The sequence below is a fragment of the Falco punctatus genome (genome assembly GCF_963210335.1).
Source record: "Falco punctatus genome assembly, chromosome: 16".
In the NCBI taxonomy this organism is placed as follows: domain Eukaryota; kingdom Metazoa; phylum Chordata; class Aves; order Falconiformes; family Falconidae; genus Falco; species Falco punctatus.
In genome coordinates this window covers 5,261,169-5,288,163 of record NC_137596.1, presented here as the reverse complement: position 1 = coordinate 5,288,163, position 26,995 = coordinate 5,261,169, and the positions used below count along the sequence as shown (strand labels likewise).

At 50.2% G+C, this 26,995-nt stretch overlaps 1 protein-coding gene and 1 long non-coding RNA gene across 6 annotated transcripts in view; one reads left to right on the top strand and one right to left on the bottom strand.

Annotated features, from left to right (window-relative positions):
- The window catches only part of JAM3 (junctional adhesion molecule 3), a 32,535-nt gene extending 7,892 nt beyond the window's left edge, over window positions 1-24,643 (bottom strand). The window contains exon 1 of the mRNA XM_080366458.1: window positions 24,519-24,643. Coding sequence (XP_080222584.1) covers window positions 24,519-24,564 — 46 coding nt within the window. The 5' untranslated portion in view covers window positions 24,565-24,643. The remainder of the gene's footprint in view (window positions 1-24,518) is intronic.
- On the top strand, window positions 5-26,700 carry LOC308054152. 5 transcript variants are annotated; one of them, XR_013923979.1, is made up of 5 exons: window positions 5-6,108; window positions 6,592-10,925; window positions 20,584-20,874; window positions 21,119-23,203; window positions 26,473-26,700. It is a non-coding gene; the product is annotated as an uncharacterized lncRNA (long non-coding RNA). The 5 variants fall into 5 exon arrangements; XR_013923980.1 differs by having other exon boundaries at window positions 5-6,726; window positions 7,357-10,925; XR_013923981.1 differs by having other exon boundaries at window positions 5-10,925; window positions 21,119-21,241; window positions 23,004-23,203.
- Window positions 26,701-26,995: the final 295 nt, after the last annotated feature.

The window sequence follows — 26,995 nt, the reverse complement described above, 5'->3', positions numbered from 1 at the left end:
GGAAAAACAAACAGAAGGTAATAAGAAATAGCACAGCTCATAAGCCACCCAGCTAGAAACACACTGCCTGCTGAGCAGTCTTCTCAGCCAGCTACCAGGACTAACTTCCCTAGATAAAACCGGGCTACTAATGCCAGTCCAGCAGGCCGAAGTTTATTTAGGAGATCTGGTGTAAATACAGGAAAATGTTAATTGTCAGAGGTAGCAATTTCAGAGAAGGATTAACATAGTGGCACAAAAGCAGTGCCAGCACAAGCCATTTCCTTGTGCCTTACGCTTATTTAGATGGCAAAGGAACTCTTTACTTGGGTAATGCAAGGCTGAAGGTATTATTTTGCAAATTAATTTGATGATCAGGAGAAGACAGGAAGCAGACCAACCTCAAGAGTTCCAGGCAGTTCCTGGAAGATGAAATGTGCCAGGCCTCTAACATCTGCTAATTAAATCTTATTTTAAGACTCAGTGTGGTAAAGTAAAATGTGAGGTAGTGAATCATGAAAGGACTGTGCTTCAGGAAAAATGAGGAGTTCAGGTCTTTGGGAAGAGTCCCAGCCAGACTGACTCTGGGACAAAAGCTCAATCACGCAGTGCTGCAAGGCATCCTTACGCCACAAGTTATTTCTGTTTTCTGTCTTTGCTCTGAGCACCAAAATGTTTCCAATTAATACAGTCATTTTCCCTTTTCCGCGTCTTATTTTGAAAAATCTGCCCCTTCCATGTCTTTTCTGCTCTGCATTTCATCAGAGCAGGTACCAACGGCATTCAGGTACCACCAGCATTCAGGTAGCACAGGCCAACAGCTCTCTGGAGGGAGAAGGAAACAAGCAGGCAGTTTCCAGCACGGCACAGTGGGAAGAAAGTGACCCGGAGAGGAGAGGCAAGCCATGCCTTCATCGCAGAGGGTATCTGGGAGCCGGGTGTTCTGGTTGTTGCAAAGCCTATCGCCTCTCAGTCAGACTATGGTATTCACAAAACACAGGCTGCTCCAAAGCCCTGTCTTACAGGAGGAGGATGCATACTCTAATTAGTGCCAAATAATCAGCTCCGGGGGCGTTCCATGGCCCCCTGTGCAGCTTCCCTGGTACAAATCCCATCAGAAGTTTGTGGACATCTAAAGGAGGATGCCTACTGACTTCCCCGGGCATTCAATGAAACAGCAAATTAAAGATGATGGAAACCAATGCCTCAGTGACATGAAAAGAGATATATCTAAAGGTTAAGACTGTCTTACTTGGATTAAAAAGGTCCTATCAAACCTGAATAGAACAAAAAAAAAGGCAGCTGAAGGGAGATGTGGAGAAAGAAAGGATCTCCAGCATCACGACACACAGTTGGAAATTCCTGTGTGCTGACCTTCAGGGTGGAAAGCTTTTTGGACAGAGAGAATCTGACCATGCAGGGGCAAAATTCCTCTGGAGTGGATCAGATACGTGTAACAGAGCAAGGCAGTAGCCTGAGAAATACCCAAGAGCTGTGAAATCACTCCCACTGAAATCTCCAGGGCCTTGAACACCTAAAATCCTTTCAGCATTTTTCCAATGTTCCCTGCCGATTCTTATCCCTCATTGTTCAAGGCTGACACTTTCCACAGTGCCTCTGCTCTCGGCCCTTACAGCCCAAGGACCACTGGGGAGAGCTGAAGTTTGGCACGGTTTAGAAGCTGCCTTTGTGTACAAAATAATTGTTAGTCACATAAAAGCCACCAGCTGATGCAAACTAATAGCTGGCCCAGCCAAAACTGCTCTTAGCAAGACCTTTCCACCCTTCCCCCCTCCTGCACTTGAGACTTCCATGGAGCATTTGGGAGAAATCCAGTATCGAACTAAGATGACAGTGCTCTGGACTGTAGCTGTTTGGGTGAAGTCTTGGCTATCAGAGTTGAAATAAGTAACAGGGCAGTGCAGTGAGCACTTTGCTTTCAGTCTGCTTATGCTTCGCTTCAGAGAGCCAGTGGGATGATGCCGTTTCCAGAGCTGGCTCTCGGCAGGTCGAAGCAGGTGCTCTGGACTTGGTTTCTTTCCATCAGGAGGTGGTCTGAGCGACCACAAGTTATTTGTTCAAGTCTGCTGCGAAGCAGAGTCTGTTTTCATCAGACCTGGTGCTTCCAGACCTACCCCTTGAAAAAAGGTAATTATGCCACAAGATGCTGACACATTCCTTTCCCTCTGCTCATCCTCTGATCCTCTCAGGTGCTCATCTGGGGTTGTGATCCTTGCTTTGCTCCCTCCTGAGCGTAAACAGTTTTCACAGATCCCAGCAAAACCCCAGAGCATCAGAAGTAGCTAGTCACCAAAAGACAAGAAACAACCTTGGGGAAATCTTTTTGAAATCTTTGGACACGTTTTCAACAACAGCATAGGGCACTTGATCAAACAAGGCATTTGATTGCTTCTGCTGCCAGATTCCTGCTTCTGGAACCAAAAAAGCTTTTCTTGTGGAGATCCTGGTTGGCTTCCTTGGGACAGGTGGCTCTGATAATACACTTGGCTCCATTTTCAAACAGGGGAGAGTTGTAGGTTCTGCCTTTTTCAGGGACCAGCACCTTCCTTCATCGGAGAGCTGCGTTACCAAAGATGCTTCTACAAATGATCGCTTTCTTCCAGGACCTGCACTGCACCTGGAGAGCCGCAGAAAGCAGCTTGCCAGTGTCCACCCCCTCTGTACTATCCCATAAATCCTCCTTTTGGAAAAGCTAGAGAAAGATGGGGAGGGAAAAGGGCTCCTCATTCCTTAAAAGAAGCTTGATGTACTGGTTTGGTTTTTGTTATAGATCCTTGCTTACACATGATCTTTTTCCAGAAAAATTGTGTTACATCAAGAGTCCTACCAAAGTGCACCTACTGTAACTACAATGTAAGTTCCGTTGAAGGTGGGGATCGTAATACCACAGTGTTGTGTTTCTGTGAAGGAGTTATGATTCTAAAAGTATTTACTCCAAGACAGTGGGACTCCATCAAACTCCAGGCCCATCTCATTTCTCGGAAATTGTTCACAGCAGGCTTTTTCCCACTCGCTAAACACGAGAGATTTAGATCTCTCCCTCAGGCACAAAGCAGGATGGCAACAAATTTTAGACAGAAGCCGAGTCCTTGGAGACTGTGTGAGAGGTTCTGACATTATTACACCTATTGACTGTGGGCAGAGATCAATGTGGCTCCTTAAATCACTGCCAAGACAGATTTATTCTTCTGTGTGTGGCAGAAGAATACTGCAAGTAGCATGTTCTGAGTTACAAGAAGGCCACAGCCATGCAGGAAGCAAAGCAAACCAAAAACCTCAAGTGACCACCGGATTGTGGAATGGGAGCAGAACACCTTTCCAGCTCTTCTCAGCATTGCCTTGGGGTACTCCTTGCTCACCAGTCCCCCTGGGGCTGGAGGAATCTGCCCCAAGCCAGTGCTTCCCAGCTGTTGGCACTCTCCAGTTCAAGGAGCCGGGGCATCCGTGCCTGTCCCATCTCCCTGCTGCTGGCAAGCCTTGGCTCTTGGGTGACCACACTCAAGGGTTGCTTTGTTTTGCCTGTTGAATCATTAATGGCCAACTGCCACCTTTTAAAAAGAATATCCCAAAGATGTTCCTTCAGGCTTCTTTCAGCCCAGTGCAAATAAGCAGCAAAGGGTTTGTGTTATGTAAATCTCACTTCAAAGGCCTCAGCACCCAGGATCTGGAGAACAGCCGGGCATGGACATGCATTCCTCTGCAGAGCAGCACGCATGCCACAACAGAGGCACCTACCAGATCTGTATGTGCTACGTCCCTGAATACCTACCAGATCTGTATGTGCTACAGACTCAGCCAGACATACGGTTGAATCCCAAATGCCATCAGTTCTCCAAAATAGAATCCAGGACAAGGCAGTGAAGTCTATATCATATTCTTATGGCACTTCTTTCAGCTAAAGAGATCCAGTCCGTACTTGTTCTGTGACTCATGTTATCTGAATCATTTTAAAATGCTACAACTGAAACTGTAGTTTCAAAAAAAACCCTAGCAGCTCTATAGACAACGATACTGCGTTAAATCTTCTCTCTGTACCGGGTTAAAGTCAAGTCTGACCTTCCATCTCCTTCCATTCCAATCTCTTCTCTGTTTAAAAAGTCTAGGCAGAAACAGAAGAAGAGGTGAAGTATCCCTAAAGTATTATAGGCAAGGTAAAAAAAGATGACCAGGAAACAGATCAGATAAGTTGGTGCCAACAGTCCGTGCCGCAGTATCATTCAGTGCTTCTTTGCCGATATTGCAGTTATCTGATACGGTAATTTTAGTTAATGCACTGTCAGGCACAAGCAGTACAAAAACACGCAGCTGTATTTAAACACCTGCCCACTAAAGCAACAAAAATATGCCTCGCTTGAGGTGTCCATCATCACTAAGCCGTTGCTTGATTTGCAATTCCAAATGCATCTAAGCCACATGGGAATGCTGCTATAAACCACACGCCTTGTTAAGCATCTTTGCTTTCTGGATGGTTACTCTGTGTAGCACTGCTACTGAGTGTGCGACTGATATATTGTTAGGTGTTAGAAACATGTTAGATGAACCCTCTGCGTGTCAGCGTGTCGATGGCTGCCAGTCTGGAGATGCCCCCTAGAGCATCCACCCTCAGTGCTGTGAGCTGCAGTGAAGGAAACGGCGACAAGGACAGGAAAGCAGAGATGATCAGAGCAGCAGCAGGAGACGAGCATTGCTGTCAAGGGCAGCCCAGCTGACCCCAGGACTGTCCCTGCTTTAGAAGTGGTGTGTGTACGCGGTGTGGAGGAAGCTGTTACATGTGTGAGAAACCTCCAGGGAAAGAGCAAAGTGCTGGACTGGGTAAGACAAGGGAGAGGGAGACCTGGTTTCTGCTCTCAGCATATTTTGAGGAAATCATCACAGACCCTTACTTCCAGGAACATCCGACCATCTGTACCTTGAAGGATCCATCCTGTCTCCTGGCACTTCAGGCTCTTTATCCTTCCTCCTCTCTATCCCCAGTGCATCCCATTGTGATTCCAAAATGTAACTTATGTCGGTGTAGACAAGGTGGTGTAGGATATGCAACACAGCATGGCACAGGAATGAGATACCAAAAAATGCCTAACCCGCCATGGGAAGTTTTTTTGGGGGGTTGTCTAACTGTCCTTTGGCTGGGGTTTTGGGAATAGCTTAAGGGACTTAAATGTACTTGTGAGATATAAAGACTGGACTTGTAATGGGTGTGTAAATGTTTTGTAGTACTCAGTCTTCTAACTTTCAGCCCCTGCCTCCAGCCCAAGGAGCTGGCTGTATGTTTGCTCTGGCATCCAAGCTGCAGGTTGAAAGCCCTTCAGGCTGATAGAAGGGAGAAGGCAGGTGGACCATGCTGGGCAAGTGACCAGAGCGAGCTGCGTGCTTTTCTTTTATTCCAGTTCTCCATGGCGCCTCCCCAGCCGAGGTCAGCAAGCCAAGCCTGACTCACGGGTGGGCTGCCCTGCTAGAGAACAATGTAGATGTGCAGCGAGAGATTAGTTAACAAAAGCTTAGGAGTGTCTCCGTTCAAATTAAGTAACAGATGGACCTGGTCTGTGTGGGAGCTGATAACGGTTATAAAAAGGCCATCACCAGACTGTGGCCAGCCCACCCTGGAAAAAACCCACTCAGTTGTAAATCCTCTGTGCTGTTATAGCTGCTTGCGCTAGTAAGGCTTTATTTTTACCAGCTATCATAAAACAGCATGACTTATTTTAGATGCATGGCTTGTACCGCTCAGTTAAAAGGGTGCCAGCTCTCTGATAGACACCTACAAACAGAGGAGATGTGCCCGCCTGGGCCGGGAACATGAAGCATAATTAACCTAGAGAAGGCAAACGCAACATCACAGAGCAGTGTTTGGCATTCCACATAGTTCTGGCTTTTGCTTTTCTCCTCTCTTCCACAGCTAGTCAATGGCCCTCATTTCTTCTGAAATGCTGATAATTAGGGAGTCGCTGGCGGTCTCAGCAGTACCAGGACCCCACAGGACAAAGTTGCCTGGAAGACCATTGAGCATGTAGGTTCATCTGAAGATACAAGAATTTCAGATTTTGCTCTTAATTCACTCTTCCAGCTCACCACTAGAGAAGGCACGGGTATGCCTGTCTGCAAATAAGTGTACGTACAGTTCTGGAATGAAATCTTAACCTGTTTACATCTCCTGATTTAAATCTCCTGATTTTAACTCAGTCCTAACTTTCAGCCCTTGCCTCCAGTCCAAGGAGCTGGCTGTATGTTTGCTCCAAGTTGCAGGTTAAAAGCCCCTTCAAGCTGATAGAAGGGAGCAGCAGGCAGGTGGACCACACTGATTTAAACTGGGACCTTAAAGACCTGATTGTATTTGTTGCAGAGAAGGTCCATTAATAATCCAGGCCATTTGTACAGGTTTTTTTAATTTCCCCCACTCCCTTCAGACAGGAGGCTTTACTGTTCTACCTCCTAATCAGCCAGCAAAGGCACCGGTACACACACAGCCTACACCCCCACCCTCAGTAGTGAAACAGGTCGCTAGCAAGGAGATACAGAGCCCTCTTAAGTCAAAAGCCTCTTTGCAAAGCAGCCTCCTTCCACAGACAAACGTTCCTCCTCTCTCCCATGCAGGGAAGGCAGCGTAGGCGTTGCCTGGTGAAGACCACACGGTGCTTTCTGATGGTTTCCCAAAGTTTGCTCGCGTCACGTTGGGATGCAGCTGCAGACACACTGGCTCACGCATCCATCTGACAAGGGCTCCTGGAGGTAAGGATTTCACAATCTTTGGTTGCTGTTTTGCTCACGGCGTTGCAGCGTGTTTAGAGATGAGATACTACAGCCCTGCATATCTGCACCTTCACAAAAATGAGACAGCCTGTTCTCAGGATCAGACGTGCACGCCACCCACTTTGCAAATCCTTAGGCCCACACTAGGAGGAGGCACCATGAGCCATGCTGCAGAGCTGTCTGAACAGGAAGACTCCAAGCTTACTCATGGTCTTAGCATAAGTCTGAGCTCTTGGCTGGACATGTTGAGCTTGAACCTAGTCCACCAGCAGGTTCTCATGCTCTGCTCTCCCTAAGGGAGCACAGATGCTTTAGGAAAGAGCCAGAGCTGAGCTGATAGCTGGCAACCTGGGGGAAAAGCTCCCAGATGAAGGGCCTAGCACACTTAGCCTGTTGGATTGAAATAGCTTTTTGGAACAGACATGGCTCAAGAGACCAAGAGCCAGCTCCACAAAGGTATCTCAATGCTGTTGACATCGATGGGCATTTAATACTTTGCAGATATGGCTGCACGTGTCTTGCCCAACATCTTAATCTGTGCATGATCTGGTCCTAGCTCTCCTGTTTTCCCACACTCGTACGCTGGTTTCTGGCTTTTCTCCTGGACAGGACTGAATGTACGTGCAAGACGGGAAGGAAGCAATACTTGGGTGGATGACTAATACCTAATACTTAGAAGAGATTAAGATGGAAGCAGCAAGGCCAGAGAGCTTCCAGCACGTCGGATTGCATCTCTTTCTGTAAGGTATTTCGGGCCATCTTCAGCTCAAAGAAAAGATGGAAAGAGTTAAAACTTGCCCCTTAAAACCTGGGATGAAGGGTAATGGAGAGGGACCAGAAAGGAAACATGAAAAGGAATGCTGTGCATAGAAGAGGCTGTTATTATCAGCCCTTGCATTCCTGAATAGTTTCTCCCTTCCCAAGAAAGAAACGCAAGGCTGAACCGATAGTCTCATTTTCCTTGGGTAAGCAACACGGAACAGGGCATGAAGCTCCTGCGTTGCATTAGATACCACTAACCGGGGGATTAAGTCCTGCCCAGATAATTTATTTTGCCTTGCTACTGGCCTCGGAGGTCAAGCCCCTGACACAGATGCTCTGGGCTCGCAATGTTACGCTGACTCTCCAGGAGGAAAAAACAGGGGCAGGTGGCCTTGCTGTGTGGCTTTGAGGGAAGGTCATTAGGCAGGAGAGCTTCTAATTACGTCTGCACCAAGACTCTGGCAAAAACCAGAAGAGAAATAAGGCAACAAGGAAACAATTACAGATCACTTGGCTAGGAAGGTATCAAAACAGTCACGTTGTACCAAGCGCCGTTCTTGCCGTTTTCATTAACAAATGGACAGCATAATTACATCTTCAGACTGGTCTGGCTCGCAGCCAATACAGACCGTGAAAATCAGTGCGTTCACAGAAAATGGGACATGAGGGGATCTCAGGAGGCCAGCGCGTCCCCACCTCTGCTTCAGGGCAGGAAAACCCATGGGATGCAACTGAATTCTGCCCTGGATGTCTGCCGAGGTTCTTGCATGCGGTGTTTCCCCGTCATCGTTTTTATCTGTTAAAATGCTGTACATTTACCAGTTTAAGCCTCAGTCCCTTCAAATTCAGTGTCCCCTGCAATTCAGTAAAGATGTACGGTTCCAGTTCACTGGAGGGAAAAACTGAGGAATGGGAAGTCACAGGAAGAATAAGGAACACGCTCTCTCAGCCGGCAGTGGATGTGACATTCTGCGATCTCTCTACTGGATGAGAGCGCCTTGCAACAGCAAAAGCAAAGCCAAGGAACAAAAATGGTGAGCGCTGAAAAGAAGTGGGAATATTTGCACAGGGCAGATTTGAAACCAACCCTTCCTGCCTATTCCCACTTGCCTTCCATTGTTTCCCTAGCCAGCCCCAAGAATTGCCACACAGGCACATCCTACGTTATTTCTCACTTCAGCAAGTCCCTTTCCTCCCCAAAGTGGCAGATGCTGATACCAAATTAGTGCAAAGTGGGAGGGAACCAGCAGATAACTGTGATGAGAGCCAGGGGCAATGGTCTTCCTCCTGTCCTTTCCCTTCCTCCTGGCAGGGCTCTCGTTGCAGCAGACAGATGCTAAGGGAAGTCTCCAGGGCAGTCAGGCCAGTGAGACATGGCAGGGATCTCTGGCCAGGATCAGGGAGACAGAATGATCCATAACGGGAAAAGGGGCAAGTTCCTTTATTTTTGTCTTGTGTGGGAATTTGACTCAAGGATTGCTGTGAATCTCATAAGCCAAAGTGACGTTTTCCAGGCTGAGCGCCAGCCAACGCACAGACTTGATCTCAGCAGGTATTTGACTTCGACAGGAGCTGGGATGCTCGGCACCTGCCTGACCCTGGCTTTTGATGAGGACACATATCTCAAAAGCTGCCTGAAATGCAAAGACAGGAAATAAGCGGATATGCTATCAGCACCGCGCTTTGCAATACTCTTTAGTGGCTGGCTGTGTCCCAGCCATCAATACAGAGACTCGCAGGGTTTTAGCCTATAATCCTCTATTCCTCTGTCTGTGACTCTAATCTCTTGATCCTCCGTTCTCCTCCAGCCTAGAGCTTGACCAGCAAAACACAGATCTGAAGTTCTGCTTATCAGCCACCGACCATGTCATCTTCCTGTGGAAAATGGGAGTTGGGAAGAGAGTAGCAGTCATCAGAGCCAAGAGCTGAGAGTAGGCTAGAGAAGGGAACAGGAGAAGGCGTGAGCAAGCACACAGAGAAATCATTTATGACGTGACTGAAAACAGCTCTCTCTTTAAGAACATTTTCTCCAATTTTACAGTATTATTTTTGTCTTTTTTTGTGTGCATAATTCTAGCCTCGGGTATAAACCACAATTGTCTAGTTAATGGCGTTGCACAAAACGTACAAATGAACATTGCAAGAGAATGACTGCAGGCGCCAGGGGAACATTCACATCTGCCTATGAGCGTGCGACCAAGAGCCTGTGAAACTACTGCCGTCATTCCATGCTGGAGAGGTGGGGCCGTCTTCTGTAAGGCAGCTTTGAAGCTTTGCAGTGAATCTGTCAGAACAAAGGATGCAGATCTACGAGGGAAAGAAGCACGCAGCGGAGAGCTGCGCGAGCCATGTGCACACCCGCAGACGTGCGAGTTGGGGGAATCTCGTTCTAGGGGCAGCCCCGAGTCACGCAAACAGATCTGCAAAGACTTACCTTGTTAACATCAGCCTGAGCACAGGCTGCAAACCTGCAGAGGCAGTTGCACTGCCGGGTTCAACAGAGATTATTTTCTTAGGAAGTACATGGGGAATTAAAGGGAGCCCAAATGAAGTCACAAAGATGAAAAGCTTGACAATGCGCACTATTAGGAAGATGCTGGCATAAATCAGCAGGGGAAAAGGGAGGAAAGTAATGCCATGTCAGAGCAAAGAGTGAGGACAAAAGCCACTCTGGCTTGTCCCAACCTGGATTCCTGACCACGGCAAGCTTGTTTAATAGAGCAGAAAGGAGCCTTGCATGGAGGGGTTAAAAGATTACTTGTCCTCGGGGAGCTGAATTAGCCACATATCTGGGAACTAACTTCTCCCAGACCATGACTTGTTTTTCTCCTTAAACATCTCCTGCTGCTATTTTTAGCAGAGAATTTTCTCAGCTGAATGCTCCCAGTTGAGTCCTGGTCAGAGGCCCTTTTCCCAGAGAGATACCGGCCCAGCACCATGTGCTGGTCCCCAGTTCAGCTAAGCTCTGTTCCACTGTCCTGGCAGCTTTGGGGTTTACCTGTTGTGCTGCCAGCTCTCTCCCAAGGCAGGGGGGGGGACGGGGACAGTCCCCCTGCCCAGCCTGGGGCAGGAACGTTCAATGCTCTCACAGACCCCAAAAGCCAGGGGAGGCTGCGCTCTGGTCCACAGTTTCAGAAGCAGCTAAAGAAGAGGGTGGACAGGACTTGAGAACCACCTGCAGGCTTTTTTAGGAGTATGAATGGCAAAAAAGGTGGGAAGGAGATAGAAAGAAATTATTAGGTTGACATTAATAACAGGATCTGCTTCTCGGCACTAAAATCTGTTTGGATTCGTTCCAGTTCCTCCAAGGGAAGCCGGTATTGTTCGTAAAAGTTGCAACTAAAATCGGACTGGATACAGCTTAAGGAAATACCTCTCAGAGGAGAACCCTGCCTTGGCTGCTGGAAACAAACGAGGTAACTCCCTTCCTCTTCTCTGGTTTTCTTGGGGCCTTTATTCCTCTTTAGCCAAAATGCTAACCTGTCCATCCATCACTCCCTTCCCCTGGCTCCTCGCTGCTCAGCCTCCAGCACAGAGCGAGTTATCTGTCTGCTCAGGCTGCCTGCCCACGTGCAGTGAGCGCTGTGTCACTCAGTGGGGCGGTTTGCAGGGAAGCGATGCTTGTGACTTCTTTTATCTACAGCCTGATTTAATAGCCGCCTGCCAGAGAGGGGCATGTCAATCAAAAGGCCACGACAGGGCGCATGGATGGACAAATCGAGCAAAATGGGAGTGAACCCCTGACTTGTCTGTGCTGATGTGCAACTAAAGCTGGGGGACCCAGGAGGATCAAGCGCTCCAGATCCTGCGGAGGAAGCACGCGTGAGGCTGCAGTCCTGCGCTTGGAGAGCAGCAGCAGTCGGCTGGTTACAGCAGAGCCACAGTCAAGAAGGTCCCTCTAACAATGGCCCCTTCTTGGTCAGTGTATCTGTTGCCTGTGTGTCTTGGAGTCACGTCAGTGAAGCAAACAGATTGGGAACATATTTGTACTCCCCACAGCAGTACAGAAGCCAACCCAGACACAGAAGAGCAAGCTGGGCTCTTTTCTGCTCCTCGCCTCAGTGCCAAGTTTCCAACTCCGCTTGAAACCTGTGGCCGAGCCCTTCTTTGGCAGGGGTGAAGGGAGAGGACAGGCAGGGTCAGGAAATACTCTGCTTTCAGCTTGTGCTTGCAAAAGTTGGCGGCTGGCTGCAGGAGAGGGGAGCCAGGCTGAACTGAGCCGCGCACCTCTGAAGGTCCCCACGAGAGACGCAGTCTGGCACGGCACGGCTTGGCCCTTCCCCCTGGTTTGCTTCAACAAATGGGGCCAGAACCGCAGTCACCTGGACAACCCACAGATGCTGCACAAGGGCTTGTCCCAGTGGCCAGAGCTACCTTCAAAAAGCTTCCCCAGGCCCAGCAGGAATCCCAGGAGCCCCGGATTTCTCTCTTGACCTTCACATACACATTCCACCACATGGGCACTTAACCTTTGAGGCTCCTTTAAAAATGCCAGCGCCAGCGTTTTACAGATGAGTATGTTTCCCCTAACATCTGCCCCCTGTATCAGATGCTGCCAGAGCCTCTCTCTCTCCTGGCTCTGCTCCCAGCTGAAGGACAGACAATAGGCGTTTGAATGCTGTCTCCAGTTCCCCTCCCGAACAGCCTGGGGGACATGGCACATCAGAGCCAAGGCAGCGCTGAGCACAGCTTGCCAGCCAGCGACAAATCTCTCCGGATCATGCCCTGCCTTTTCTTCCCCTCCCAGTAGAGCTGAACCACTGGCTAGTTGATACTGGGCATGCAGGCCAGCTCTGCTGGGCAGGTCTTGGCAGCACCCAGCTAGCCAAGCTGAGGAAGTCATTTCTCAGCGCAGTACTGCGGGAGCCAGCCTGATCCCTTTCCGAATGCTGCCAAAATTGACTGACATCCTGGATTCCCCACCCTGCCGACCAGAGCACGGGATAACAGACCCCTCCTGTACCGCTCTGCCAGGCCAGCTCACCTCGAAACACCAGCCACCTCCTGGACTTCCCCTTGCTCACTCTCAATAGCAGCATCTGGCTGCGATTAACTGATCCTGGCTGCAATTAACTGATCCAGGCCGTGCACAGGGCACAGAGAGAAGCAGTTCCACCTGCAGGAGGTTCGACAAGGGTTCGGTGAGAGCTGGCTTGGATTCTCCTGAAGAACCACTGTTCCATCTTTCTAGATATAGCCCTGCTTCTCACATCCTGGAGCCGTTCAGCCTGTTTGGCACCGCTTCTGCTGCTTCAGAGACAACAGAGAGTGAGAAAAACCTGTCCAGACACCATTTACCTTCCATGGGCTCCCATTGCCACATCAAAGCACCACATCAAACAAACCTGCAAACTGGCCAAGGAATAATCCCCACCCAGCTCTCCTGTGCCAGCTCCAGCCAGAGGCTGTCAGACCCATCCCGTCATGCTTCAGAGGTCACCTTTAATCCAGGCCCTTCTGATAAGGGGAAGAGAGGCAGGATGAAAAATATTATTACAGGACCATCCACAGAAGTTACCTGGCTTCAGCCTGCTCTAGTGGGAGTTGTGTTCTTTCTGCTCGGCATCCAGTACAAGCAGAAATCTCACCTGTCTCCTACCCATAATCTGCAAAACTCCATCTCCTTTCAAAACCAGCTATACAAGACAGTCCTCCTGGCAGTCCCACTTGTCCCGCCTGCTCAGATGCTGGATCCCTTACCTTTCCAAAGCCCCGTGCGTGAATGCCGAGCAAGCTTTGCTACAACCCAGGGACCAGAGAATATCTTCCTATGGCACCCAAGGAAACGGAGGTCACAGAGAACTACAAGCAGCCTGTCCGCCATGAGCAAGTCCTTATCAGAGCAGGACAATGTCACAAGAGCTCAGGTCGATGCTCAAGATACCTTGAAACCAAGGGAGCTGGAGAGGTTTCTAGGTCACTTGAGCACAAGTTGCTTGAAGTCACTGCGATGGGGAAGCACCTGGCACTAGCATCAAGCACTGACCCCATGCAGCCACCACAAGAGCAACATCTAGCTCATTATTTTAATAAGGGTCCTTTGAAATACCTTCTGTGTGAGAGACAGCTAAGAAAATCCAGTCTGGCTTCATTCTGTCTCAGGCAGAAACAGCCTTTATTTAGCAAACTGCTGCTAACAGCTCTGTCTCATTAGTTAGTGTTTAAGGGAACCAGGCTGCAATTGTTCTGAAGTCTGGCATTGGAGAAAGCCTTGATAATGAGGTCTACAGGAGACGATTCCTCCTGACAGGCCCACAATGACCTAGAAATCCTACTTAATTCCCTGTCAGTGGAAAGTGCTGAGTAACAGCGAGGTGTGGAGGCACTGGAGGCTGCTTTGAGAGGGCGGCTGCAGCCTCTGTTCACACTTTGGGCTGTGATGCAAGAGCTCGAGGGTGGAAAAGCCAGCGCGCCGCTCAGCTCTGCAGCAGCTCCCCAGATAAAGCTTGCCCGGCAGACAGACAGGGGTTTGCTCTGGGAAGGTTTGTAGCCTCATCTGGAAAAGACTTGCCACCACACAGAGCACGCAGAGTGCTGGGGGCAGAAGTTGCTGTTTAACACAACAGTAGAGAGAAGAGGAGGCATTTGGAAAGAGCCTGGTGCTAGCTAGAGCTCCTTTGGAGCCCCCTCAACAGCAGCGCCTGGATCTGGTCTTCTCAGAGCAGTAGGCATTGTCTCCTCTGGATCACGCTGCTTGCAAACTGTGCTAAAACCCTGCCAAAGGCTTTTAGCTCCCTGACTCAAACAGCTCAATATTTACCTACGCCCCTGGGTCTGACATGCCCAGCAGCTCGGCAACTTCACCTGCACGGCTACTGTGGCTACCAACAGAGACTGTGCAGGCAGCTTCCCCTGCCACATCCTGGAATTGCACGGGTGCCGGTCTCATCTCACCTGAATGTGGGATGAGCAGCGGCTCTCTGCCACACCAGGCAGCCTGCGTGCCTTGGAGGCATTGTTGAGCTTTTGACACGTCCTGCCCCAACCACTTGTCCCCGTTTCCTTGGAGAAAAAGGCAGCAGGCTGGCCCAGGCTTGGGCCACTGACACGCTACTTTCAAGTGGTTTGTTTTCAACGAGCAGCGTGTGTACCACAGCTGGGAACCTCTGGGCTGGATGGCCGCAGCCAGCTAGGTTGGAAGATGAGGCAGAGGGACTCAGCTGGCACGTGGGCTGGATACAGCTGACCTTGGAGACCACCCCCAATAAAGACCCTTACAGGCATGTGCTTGCCACCTGTTTCAGCCAGCAGATGAGGGACTAAACCAGGAATTCTGGAACTCAATGCACACTCTGTTAAAAAAATGGTCTGAAGACTGCCACTCACGTGAAGCTGCCGCTGATGCGCGCTCTCTTACCGATCCTTGCAGATGCAGCCACCTTTGCCCATCATGTGCACAACTGCTACTCCCACACTGCAAATGCAGCCCTGTTTAAAGTACAGCACAAACCTGCAAAGAACTGCTGTAAAAAAAAGAAATGTGGAAATGAAACCACCAGCCAAAACAGTGTCTAGAGACAACTCAAGCCAAGTCCCTCGAATGTCAGCACCAGAAGGAAGGCTCTGAAGTGGAGAACCTAGCTCACTCTGCACCAGCTCTGCTGGCACAGACAGAGGATCTGCCTCAGAGACATGAGGAAAAGACATATGCTGAGAAAGGAAGGACCAGCTTTATTTTACCAGCCTGTGTTCCCACCAGAGATGTGCTTTAAAGACTGCCTTGCAAAGTAGGAATTAGATCCAAAGGTGCCTATGCATCTTCCTTGCTGTCATCCCCTTACCAGTTATCTCCAGCCTGCTCTGAGCCAGAAGATGAAAGGATCGTAACACCACTTATCTTCCCACTTAAGAACATGCTTAATGGCTTGCTGTTAAAGAGGAGGACACTCAAGCCTCAGAAAGCAGCTGTAAATTCTGCAAATGGGCTCCCTTGCATTTCTTTGAAGGAGCTACTGCTTCTCAATGAGGGACACAATTAGGAAAAGAAAACTAGGGAGGGAGGAAAAGCAGGAAGCCTTTGCAGCAAGGAGAGGCTTTGCCTCACGTCCAGAATGTGGAGCTGAGCAACAGATGTGAGACGTATGGCATGTGTGTCTCAGAAGTGACCGAGGATGAGCCAGGAATTTAAAAGCTCCTGGGAAATACTGAAGCAGCCAGAGTTTTGACATGTTTGTCACTAGACCGTAAGAAGCTCCAAAAACACGCTCTCCTCGAGACTGTGCGGTGCTACAGCCAAGAAGGTTAGCGGTCCCCTTCCACGCTGCAGACAGAACCGCTGCATGCAACCTGCCCTGGCTCTAACAGATGAGACCAGGTCACTGCACATCCTCTGGGCTTCTCCGACAGAGCCTGCTGCCTCATCGCTGAACCTGACCCTCATCTCCTCTCCAACCCGGTGAACCTGGGGCCAGCTTGCCTTTGTCATTTAATAGCTGAGTCAAACCCTCAGAACGGCCAAACAGGATCTGTTCCAAATATTTGTGGAAAGAAGAGGATCTAGGAGCCTGCAGCAGAACTCCAGGAGCCTCCCCGGGCGAGGAGAGCAATCCCTGTTGTTGACCACCAGCGGGCTGCCAGAGAGCAACGGGCATGGCTTGGCACAACGTCAGGAAAAAGCCCCCCAAGTCCTCCCATGCTTGCAGGGCACCGGGAATAAACCGGGATGTGGAGTCCCCTCCATCCCCTGGCACAGCCCCAGCCACCCAGCACCGCAGACTTGTCAGACCCCACCGTAGCTCAGCTGTTCATCTGGAGAACTCCAGGCACAGCTGGCAATGGGGAGAGGGGGCACCCGAGCGCCTTAGAAGCCGCTGTCAGCCCAACCGTGGACTTCAAAGGGCTCATCTTGCCCCGCTGCGTGGGAGAGCACGCAGTGCCTGTGGGTGAGGACAGCTGCGTGTTGGCCGGGCCCACCAGAGGGGTTTGGATGGAAGCAGAGAGAAGTCGGTACCTGGTTTAACCTCCCCTCCAGCACGCACAAGGCAGCTCCGGCAGGCAGAGCTGCCCTGTTATTTATGGGATGTTGAAAACCGGCCAAAATGAAGGGAGAACTCCAGATACATAAGGATGCTGACCAACCCAAGTAGCCCGTTCTGCTCGAGGGAGAGCCCCTGAGATTCAGGAGGTGATCACAAGGCACTCTGCCTTTCATCTCCAGTTCGCCTGTTCAAAGGGAGCTCCATCAGCACCGACCGAGCCGTAGCTAACTAAGAGCTGTTTGCTCATGCACAAGAAATGAGATAAGTCATTGCCTCCTTGCTCCCTGAGAAATCAGACCAGCCCTGTCCTTATACACTGTGCAATCTCAGCAGGGTAGCTAAGACCAAAGAGGGAAAGAAACCAGCACCTCCTCTACTGCAGGAGCTACTAGATCAACCAGGAGATCCGTGGTGGTTGAAGCTAACCTGTTCCGTGGCATGTGAATCCAGTCCTGACATTTGCACAGATCCTTCATGCTAACCAGGGGCTGGGTGTTACTCCTTCTGCTTTGGTCCCTGGTATCTATAAACACCTCAACCAAACCAACCCACTCCCCCAAGGACAGGGGGCTGGTGGCCGGGGAGGTCAGCGCTGCTCCAGAGGTGCCAGTCGCTGCTGTGCACGGAGCTGGGACTTCCCTTTCTAATGTGTGTCACTGAGGCACAGGACCTTGCTACTACGAAGCAGATGTTTTCCAGGCTCTAAAAATAACTTAACTCCAAACAACATGGTGGGTATAAATAAATATTTATCTTCGGGCTTTTGCAGAGATCAATGCAGAAGGAAAAGATTAAAGCCAAGATTTAAGTGTGTATTAAAAATAGCTGTTGATAAGATCCTTTGAGGGGATAAAAGCTGTTTTACAGAAGGCAGCGAGAACTGCAGGACTTTGCAACACCTTCCCTGCCGTGAACTGTGTAAAATCCCGGAAATCATTCAAGAGAGTGTTAGCAGCCAGAGCCCTCAGGAGGAAGTCCATTAGCAGGCAGCAATCTCCTTAATGGACCCTCGGGGTATGTGGTAGCTACCTTGCCTACGGACACTCCGCTTCTTTCCACTGCTGCGCTTCCAAGGGCTGCTCACGCAGCCATTAGCATCCAGCACTCTCAGGGATGCTCCTCATCTTTATGGCAGCCCAACAGCGCGATGAATTAGTCTTTTGGGTGGCTTTCATTGAGTGAGGAGGACACAAATTGGTATGGCGAGGGGTTTTTTGGTTTTGGGGTTTTTTTGTCTGACATCACCTAGCAAAGACAAACACTGATCTGCAAACAGAAGCTGTACATGCTACTGTAATGCAGGTAAAGGCAGTAACATCTGTCACGGCGTTTTTTTTCCCAAGGATGACATCCTAGCAAAACGAAAATATTGTCTCCATGGCAGACCTTGGCCTAAAAGATCAAGCAAAGCCTTGTACGTTTATGGGCAGACAAAATCATTACGTCCTCAGCTGTGCAACTGGCTCCGCTCGAGCGGGTCTGAGAGAGCATGCAGCCACCCCAGGGAGGTGGGAAGTGGCAGGAACCTTTCTGCAGGGAATGAAAAGCAGGGAATGAAAAGCAGGACTGCTGTGCAGAGCACTGCTGGCTCTGTCAAAAGGTAAGCTGGGTTTCCCAAAACAGCTGTCTGCCATGACATTGCTTACCAGGCTTATTCCTTACTGCTAATGAAACAAAAATTCTGACTTAAGATAATATGGGCCCCTTCAGCAACCATTGAAGGACTTCATGGTTACACATCTTGAGACATACTGGACCAGACTGTCAAAAACAGCAAGTGAATGAGGTATCTCAGGTGGAGCAGGCAGGGAAGTCGGATGCTTTCAACGAGCTAAATTTTTAGAAGCATTATACTTATACCCTCCAGAACAGAGTCTAAACCAAAATATCCCAGTTCACATCCCACCTGTAAAATGCCAGCTGCTTCTCTAAGAAACTGGCCCAAAGTTTATTAAGGTGGGAATTTTCAGAAGAGCCCACAGGCATTAGAAATACAGCCCAGTAACGGGAACAAATCCCCTTGGATTTCAGTGGGTTTCTCCAGCTCAGCAGAAAATCTTACCTAGGCCACCAAAATAATTTTTAATGGTGCGATTACAAATCTTGAAATACTGCTGAACATTGTCAACTGCTACCTTTTAGCCGCGTGCCAAAGCTAGAGTAAGTCCCTGGCACACTGGAGTTTTCAAGCCCAGTGTGTTCAAATGAGCCAGCTGCACCCAAATGAATTAAGAGGGCTCCTAAAAACCTGCTGATCTTAACATTTGTGTTGTAATAATCAGGTACATTGATGGGAGTAGGTTCTGGCTTTAACTCTGAAATCCCTGGGATTTATGACTTTAAAAAAAAAAAAAGAAAACCTTAAGCATTATCTGAACACAATTTAATTTCATCTACTTCATCTATCGCTGCACTGAAACCTTCATTTCCCCTTGTAACCGACTCTGTGTTAAGCCCTGTGCTCTGTTCCACGAGGGACACTACATAACTCCATAAATTATATTATTTATACTGACAAGCGATTCTTGCATGACAGAACAATTCCTATTTTTTTTTTTTTGAGCTTATCTGAAGTACCTGTGGGCTGTCAGGTTACAGCATGTATGTGGCTGGGTTTCTTTTTAATTAGTTAATGCCGGCCCAGTGTTGACTGGACTCGCATTTGACAGCTCTCAGCAGTTTGCAGGTGAGTTCATGGGAATCCTACCCAACTGTGCTCTCAGGAACAGGGAAAATTGCAGAGGTCTGGGTGGTGGTTGGGGTTTTTTTTGCCAAATCCCCTGTATAAATTTTGCTCCTGCATCTGCTGCTTTTTTCTCTGCCAGTTGCCTGGTTTGGAACATGTACCAGAAGCAATTTCCTTTGATACCCAACGCAGCAGAGAAGGAGCTTTGACAAAACACTGCAGAACTGCAGAGGAACACCCCCTCTAGACCTTGCTTCTTGCCTGTTTTTTCTAAGAAATCTGAAGGCCTGGCTTAAGATGCTGCTCTAACAAGCACTGGGCACCAGCTCAGTTACGCAGCTGTCTTGGTTTTGCACTTTGAAGCTGTGTGTTAAACAGCTGAACTTCTGCACAGGAGCCACACAAAGCTTTCTTACAGCACGAAACACAGCAAAGCAGTCAAAGTTAGTGACTGCCGAGAAAGAAGTGATAACAGAACCTCAGCTGACCATTCTCCTGCAGGAAACATCTTTAACGTATAGCTCCCTCAATGTGTATCCCCAGAAAAAGGCTGCTCAGCCTCCGCTTATCTAAAATGAGATGCAGAAATCTGTGAGGAGCTGGTTATCCTGGAGACCCACGTTCTGGCGAAGTCCATGGAGCACCTTGCTGTCCTGTTCCCCACAGATGGGACTCTTTCGCTGGCTAAGTCTCTAGAAAAAAAAGAATGAAACTCTCTAAACAATACCTCTGATCTCAAGTTAATACTGTGGATGTTAGCACTCTGAAGGGTCATAAGCAAACAGAGACCTGAGCTTTCCAGCCAAAAAAAAAAAAAAAAAAGGGGGGGGGGGGGGGGAAAGGGCAGTTTTTATGTTACTGTTTATTTTTCTGAAACTGAAAATTCTACTTGCCAGCATGGGAGTTGGAGAACTGCAGCCCAGCAGGTATTTCCTCTGCTCCAAGAACAGCTATGGACAGAACTGCACCCAAACAGCAATCCAGCCCCTTTGGGTGAAAATTAAAACCGTGTCCAGAACTTTCATTACTGCAATTAAAGCCATTAACTGGTTCTTAGGCCATGTCCTGACTCAGCGAAGGAATGGCTTTTGCTGCACACACCCTTACTCCTCCACTACGTGCAACTGATGTTTAGTGGTTGATCCTGTGTCTCGTAAAAACACGATACTCCCTGGGGGCTCAGAGCGAAGGCAAACAGCCCTTATCAATTGGAAAAAGATGGTGTAGTTCATATTCCAACTGATAGATAAACCAGATTGAGAATGTAATTATCCTAATTAATTTTATATCTCGAATTAATCTCTTCTTATATAAACAGCAGTTTCAAAGCAGGCCACCAGCTTTTACGCAGAGAGCAGTTGTTTTATCTTGTTGAGGGGCATGTTAGCAATGCACGCTCTTGTTTTGCAGGAAAGGACTCTTGAGGACTCGGGATCCTGGTTGGTCTCCGGAAATCTTTCCCCTTGCTAACTCCCTCCCACCACTTCAGGCCTGCTCCGTAAGGAGTTCATGAACCTTCTCCGGATCATCAGGGCTTGATGCAATCAACTGTGAAGCATTAGCTCTAAATATACGACTGGGAGGCCAATTCTGCTTCAACACACAAAGACTCATCGCAGAGGACGGTAAAGCAGCAAGCGCAATTTGCAAGAGAAACTTAAATAATAATCCAAGCCGCAAGGAAAGCAGGAGCAAGTGGGGGTAAGGAATGGTTTACCCCTCGGTATAGTATATTTATATTTATATGTATAAAGCGCCTATCACCATATCGATAAACATTCTTTGGAACCACTCTTGACGGTTCCTTCGAGGTGGACTGAGGTTAGGGGCATACCAGCAGGAGGCTCAGAAATCTGGCCCACCCACAGCCCTTATGCAGAGCAGCTTTTGTCCTTATGTGTGAAGCTAAATGCAGGAGCTCATTCCGCTTTATTTACTTGGTTAGGTGATTTCTGGCGATTCAACATGTGTTCCCGGTGCAAACCCTCAGTGTGTGGACAGATAATTGAAAAACAGCTGCAGCAGGCCAAGAGACCCAGGATTCAACTCGTACAAGGAAAATAAACAGGTCAGGAAAAGAACCTAAGTTCACGATCAGAGCAACATCTCAGTCCACCGAGCTCTTTCTCCTCACTAAAGAAAACACATTTTACTCTTTGAATCTGCTTGTGCTTCAGTAACCGAGTAATTCCCAGAAGTATTCAGAGCAAGAGGGAATGTGCTGGTGTCACGTTCTTTGTCAACAGCTGTAAAGTAGATGTGCATCCAACTCCTCTTTGGTGGTGATGCCAGATATTGCTTACCCAAATAGGAACACCAAGCCCTTCCCAAGAATTTTTTTGAAGATGTTATTAAGTGTCTGATTTTGGCATGGCTCTCAAAGCCGTTCGTCCCTACTTTTTACTGCCTGTTGAAAAGAAAGCAATACTGCAAATACTTCCCATCAGAAAATGCCAACAAGCAACTTATCATAACTGCAATAGAGCTAACAACATTTCCACCAAGTGATTTTTGGCACTGACAGCTGACTCGGAACAGTTGTTGGTGGCTGGGACAGATGGATATTAAAAAGAAAAGAAAAAAAAAAAAAAGAAATGAGAACTTCTACTCTGTAGAGAGTTTGAGAAACCTTTTGCAAAATCCAACATATTACCAAAACCTCAGATTCAAATCAAAGGGAGATTTGAATATACTGAGCTTTAAAACTGAAACGTGCCAAGAACCTGCCTTATCTCCCTATCAAGGACTATAATGTATCAACATGTTTTATTTTCAATAGAAAATACTTGAGAGTTTTAGGAAAGTCTCTACAGCTCTGCCTTCAGCACAGCATGCGAAATCCTCAAAATCCAAATGTTTGTTTCCACGGGGAAGCTTGCAACAGAGACCTCGAAGTAGGACGTAACATCGATATCAACTGTAAGCCCCACTTTCCATCACTGATGCCAGTAACTTCCACTAGTTTAATTATGACCGTGGCTTCTCCCTGATGTGCAGAAGCTTTAGATGCCTGCAGTGCCCGGAGCTGGGTATGCACCGAATGCTCCACGCTTCATGGGCTACTCCTTTGTGGCAAAGTGTTCAGGCCATGGTGAAGAACAGGGTCTGTTCTGGCACCAGTGCTGCAGGAGGGGGCAATCCCTGCCCTGCAGCACTTACAGCCTAAGCAGCACCGACTGCCTAAAGCATACAGGTCAGTCTTGCAGCTTGGGATCTCAGCATCCTTAGCTTTGTCACCTTCCTTCTGTGCCTTTTCTTGCACCACGTAGTCAGCTGGCATCAAACACATCCTTACAGTCACGCTCCTATCCCACTATCCATCACCAACCCTGCAGTACATGTTTAATTTTATGTACTGCTGACAGCGTAACCTTAACTTAGGGGGATGTTCCCCAGCGTGTAAAGTCAAGCATAGTGGAACAAACTTTTTTTTATTCTCGACCTCGCTTCTTCCCACTCTTCTGGGCTTATGACCACAAATCTGAAAACAGCTGGAAATCACTACAGGACGAGGCACTTTGATTTGGCCCTAATCCTTTGTATTTAAATGGAGAGCAAAGCCTGTTGCCACTTGGTTCGCTCACCAGATAAATGTTCTCAGGCAGAGGTATGAAATGAGTGGTCTTTGGCTGTTTTTAGCAACTTTTGCGTGTCTAAAGAAAGGCAGAAGTATCTGTAGTTCATTTCCAGCCTGGCTATCTTTTAGGCCAAATTCAACAGGACACTTTGGCACTGCTCACGTAACAGAGGAGGGAAACGGGGCGGCTTCCTACCTTGCAGCCCCACTGTAAGGAAGAGTTGTGCTAAGCTGGTCATTTTTCTCCTTCAAGGGGAGCATCCCAATCCAGAGTTAGCACCTGGAAGACTATGCGGTGCTCCAGGATCAGGAACTCCCAGTTTCTTCTGCTGAAACTGTTTCTGCTACAGACCACAGCAAAGCAAGCGAACAACAGACCCTGGAGCCCGTGACACCCGTCTCATCGCAAATGTGTGTCAGAGTCATCTTCTCACCTCTCCACTCACTTTTTTGGTAAGCAGTGCCCAAATCTCACTTTATTGGAGGCCCAAGAGGCTCCGCAAGTTTTTTTCAACTCACTGGAGAATTTTTTTGTCCTTAGGTAAACTGTTGGAAATATTTCAATACACTTCAGTCTTGAGTCGACCCGAAACAGTTATCGGGGGGTGTGTAACACACGTGCATGCATGCACAGCCCCGTGCATTTTAGTAATCAGTTGCTGGTTGTCACCCTAACCCCGCTCTGTCCCGTTTTCTCCTCCTGCCATCTGGGCGTGGAGTGGGGGGGAGGGCAATGCAAGCCCACCGGCTGCTGTCCCCCTCCTCGTCCCCCCACTATTAATAGCCAGACAACAAATGAGCCCAAATTCATTCCTGAGCGGAATTAGCAAATGTTTTTGCAATTAAAACTGCAAACATTCATGCGGGGCCCCCGGAACAATAGGCGCCTGTGCCTGGTCTTGAATAGGCACTAGTGTCCGCCCTGCCTGCCTGCCGAGCCTGCACATTCCTGGCACCCTCAGCCCTGGGCCCGCTCCTCGCTGCGCTGGGGGTTTGGGATGTTTCCCCCCTCTCTCGTCCCGTCCCGTCCCCCCCCCCACCACTCCCCGCAGCACCACGCTCCCGCCGGGGGAGCCGGTGAGGTCGGGGCTGGCCCCGGACCCCACGGCACGGCCCGACCCCCGGCCCGGCGGTGAGCAGCCCGTCCCTGCATCCCCCCGGGCCGGGGTGCGCATCCTCCCCCTCCCTGCGCGGGGACAAGGGCCGGGGCACCGCATCCCCCTTCCCCGGTTCCCCGGGACCCCGACCGGGGGCAGCGCAGCATCCCTCTTCCCCAGGACCCAGACCGGGGGCAGAGCATCCCCCTTCCCCGGGACCCCGACCGGGCCAGCGCATCCCCCTTCCCCGGGACCCCGATCGGGCCAGGGCATCCCCCTTCCCCTGTTCCCTGGGTCCCCGGGCAGCGCATCCCCCTTTCCCGGTTCCCCAAGACGCTGACCGGGGACAGCGCATCCCCCTTCGCCGGGACCCCGACCGGGCCAGCGCATCCCCCTTCCCCGGTTCCCCAGGACCCAGACCGGGGGCAGAACATCCCCCTTCCCCGGGACCCCGGGCAGCGCATACCCCTTCCCCGGCTCCCCGGGACTCCAACCGGGGGATGGACATCCCCCTTCCCCGGTTCCCCGGGACCCCGACCGGGGGACAGCGCAGCATCCCCCTTCCCCGGGACCCCGACCAGGGACAGCGCATCCCCCTTCCCCGGTTCCCCGGGGGGTGGGATGTCCCCGGGGTGTCCCCGCTGTCGCCTGCAGCGGTGGCCGGGACTCACCGAGCAGGGGCAGGAGCAGGAGCAGCGCCGGCCGCCGCAGCGCCATGATGGGGTGTGCGGAGCCGAGCGCGCCGCGCCGAGCCTGCGCACTGCCCGGGCGGGGGGGCGGCGGGGGCGGGGGGACCGCGGGGCCCGTTGCCGCGGAAACCAGGCGGGGGGGCGCGGATCCCGGCGGGGGGCCGGCAGCAGGGCTTGCCGGAGGGGGCAGGCCCCGGAGGGCAGGGCTGGAGCGGGGAGGGGGTACTCCCCCATCCCCATCCCGCAGCCCCGAAGGCGGGCGCATCCCGCGGGTCCTCCCGCCGCCTCCCGGGAAAACGGGCCCGTGCGGGTGGGAAGAGGCGCCGGGGCAGCGCTCGCTGGGCGCCGCCGGGGGAAACTGGCCGCCAGTACAGCGCTGGGAGGGCTGTGCGTGGTGCTGAGCCGGCAGAAGCTGGAAAAGGAGCTTGAAGGCAATGTTTGGCTGAGCAAAACCCACCCAAGTTTTGCTCTAGAGCGGGTGCTTCCCCCTGGGTTTAATAAGAGCCCCTAAACCGAGGGATTTCTCGGTGAAAACCCCCTAAAATGCTGCCTCACGCTGAGCTGTGCCTTTCACTATAAACTTTTGACCAACTCAGAGGAAGTTGAGTTGACCAACAGCCAGCAGGGCAGAGGCTTTTCCCAAGGAGCTTCCCCGAGTCCTCAAGCGGTACCCAACCCTCCGGCCGCAGCCACGTGTTTCCCTTAGGGATCCTGCCCTGGCAAGGGGCTCTGCACAGGGAGCATCCCGAGCCACTGCGCAGCCCTCGCAAGTGTCCCAGAACCTTTTTCCTTTGATTAACAGGAAAAAAAAAAAATTATCAGCACCGGCCACTCACCCCAAATGGAGCGAGTCAGCCTGGGTTAATGCTGATTCCTGCGTCACTGTCAGTAGCGTGTGATGGGGATGTAATTAAGATGCTGCTGAAGATGAAGCAGCTGGAATGAAAGCCGAGCTCTTCTCTGTTCCGTAAACCGGCTCGGCAGAGCTGGTAGAAATTAAGGGATGTAAAAATGTATTTAACTTGATAATGTAGCAGATCCAACTCAAGATGCTAATGAGTAGATTTAAAGGGCTGATCTGAGCCTGGTGAAATTAATACAGAGTCTCATCAATTCTAATGGCCAGATGGGACATTTCACTGGGGATGAAGGGGAAGGAATCGCCTAATAACACTATATGGCTTAAAATCTGACTCTACCAATCTTTGGGTTGGGTCTTTGTTGAGCAAGGAGTCATTTTAACACAGTCCGTTCAGACTGGCCTGACAGGAGGTGTAAAATATGATGACATAGAGTATAATCAGTGAGAAAGTGTAATCACTGAGCTGCCAGCTTCCTCTTCAACTTCCAGCAGCAGCTTGATCAGGGAAGACGTGGAGCTGAGAAAGGGGGAACAGGAAAGGATGGGGGGGGGCAGGGGGGTCTAGCCCCTGTGCTCCTTCTGGCCTTCCAAGCTGTAGGTACAGGGCCAGGTGAAACGTGGACCTGTGAACAGCCTGCAGCACCTTGGGCTTTCCACATGGGGAACCCGGCTCATCCCATCCGTGCCGGAGTGGGGAAGAGCCGCGCTGGGGGAGCGGCGGCCGGGCTGTGCTGCGCCAGTGTTCCCAGGCCAGCTGGCCCGCGTGATGGGGAGCTGGAGCTGTGCTAAGGGGCTCGTCTCAGCCTTGGTTTCCCTCCCGAGGCGGCTGGAGCTTAGCCTAGGTGTGCACTGAGAGATGTTTGTGCATAATCAGTGCAGGCAGAGGCCAGGTTTGAAGTCAACTGGCAAAGCAGATACGACCTTAGCGCCGTCATATCACACCAGGGCGTGAAATCTTGAACATCATCTTGTATATACGTCCTCGCATAGGACATACGTGCCGATTGCCCATCTCAGGCAGATACGACTAGTACCAGCGCTTCTCTTTATGCTGCCTCCATGGTTTTATTACAGCGAGGTTCTGCCTTTTGATCTGCCATCGCCACTGAGGAGCCATCTGAAATGGGAAACTCAACAAGCAAAAGGAGTCGCAGTAAATATTATACAAGAACTGTAGCGCCCATCAAACCAGAACGGCAAAGCGCTGTGGTGTAAAACATTGATTTTCACACACAAATGGAGCTCCCATTTCATTATTTAATGTTGAAACAAGTAACTAGAATAAAGTATGCACTAAGGGCAGCCCTGTGTAGTGCAGGGGTGTATTCAGGCAGCTGATGAAGGGCAGCATAAACCTGTCTCTTCTTTGATTTCTTTGTTCTCTGAAGAGCTTAAAACAAGGAGAGGAATCTGCAGGATGAGAGGGAGGGAGCATGTGTCCTGCCAAGGAGCCTTCCCGAGCTCCAGCAAAAGCCTGTGGTGGGAGTGATGGAGAAGCAAGGGCTGCACGACCCAGCCCAAGCGCAAGCAGCAGTGGTGGCCCTGGAGATGTGCAGGAGAAGGCAGCGGGGCCTCGCTCCTGGCGCTTGTAAGAACG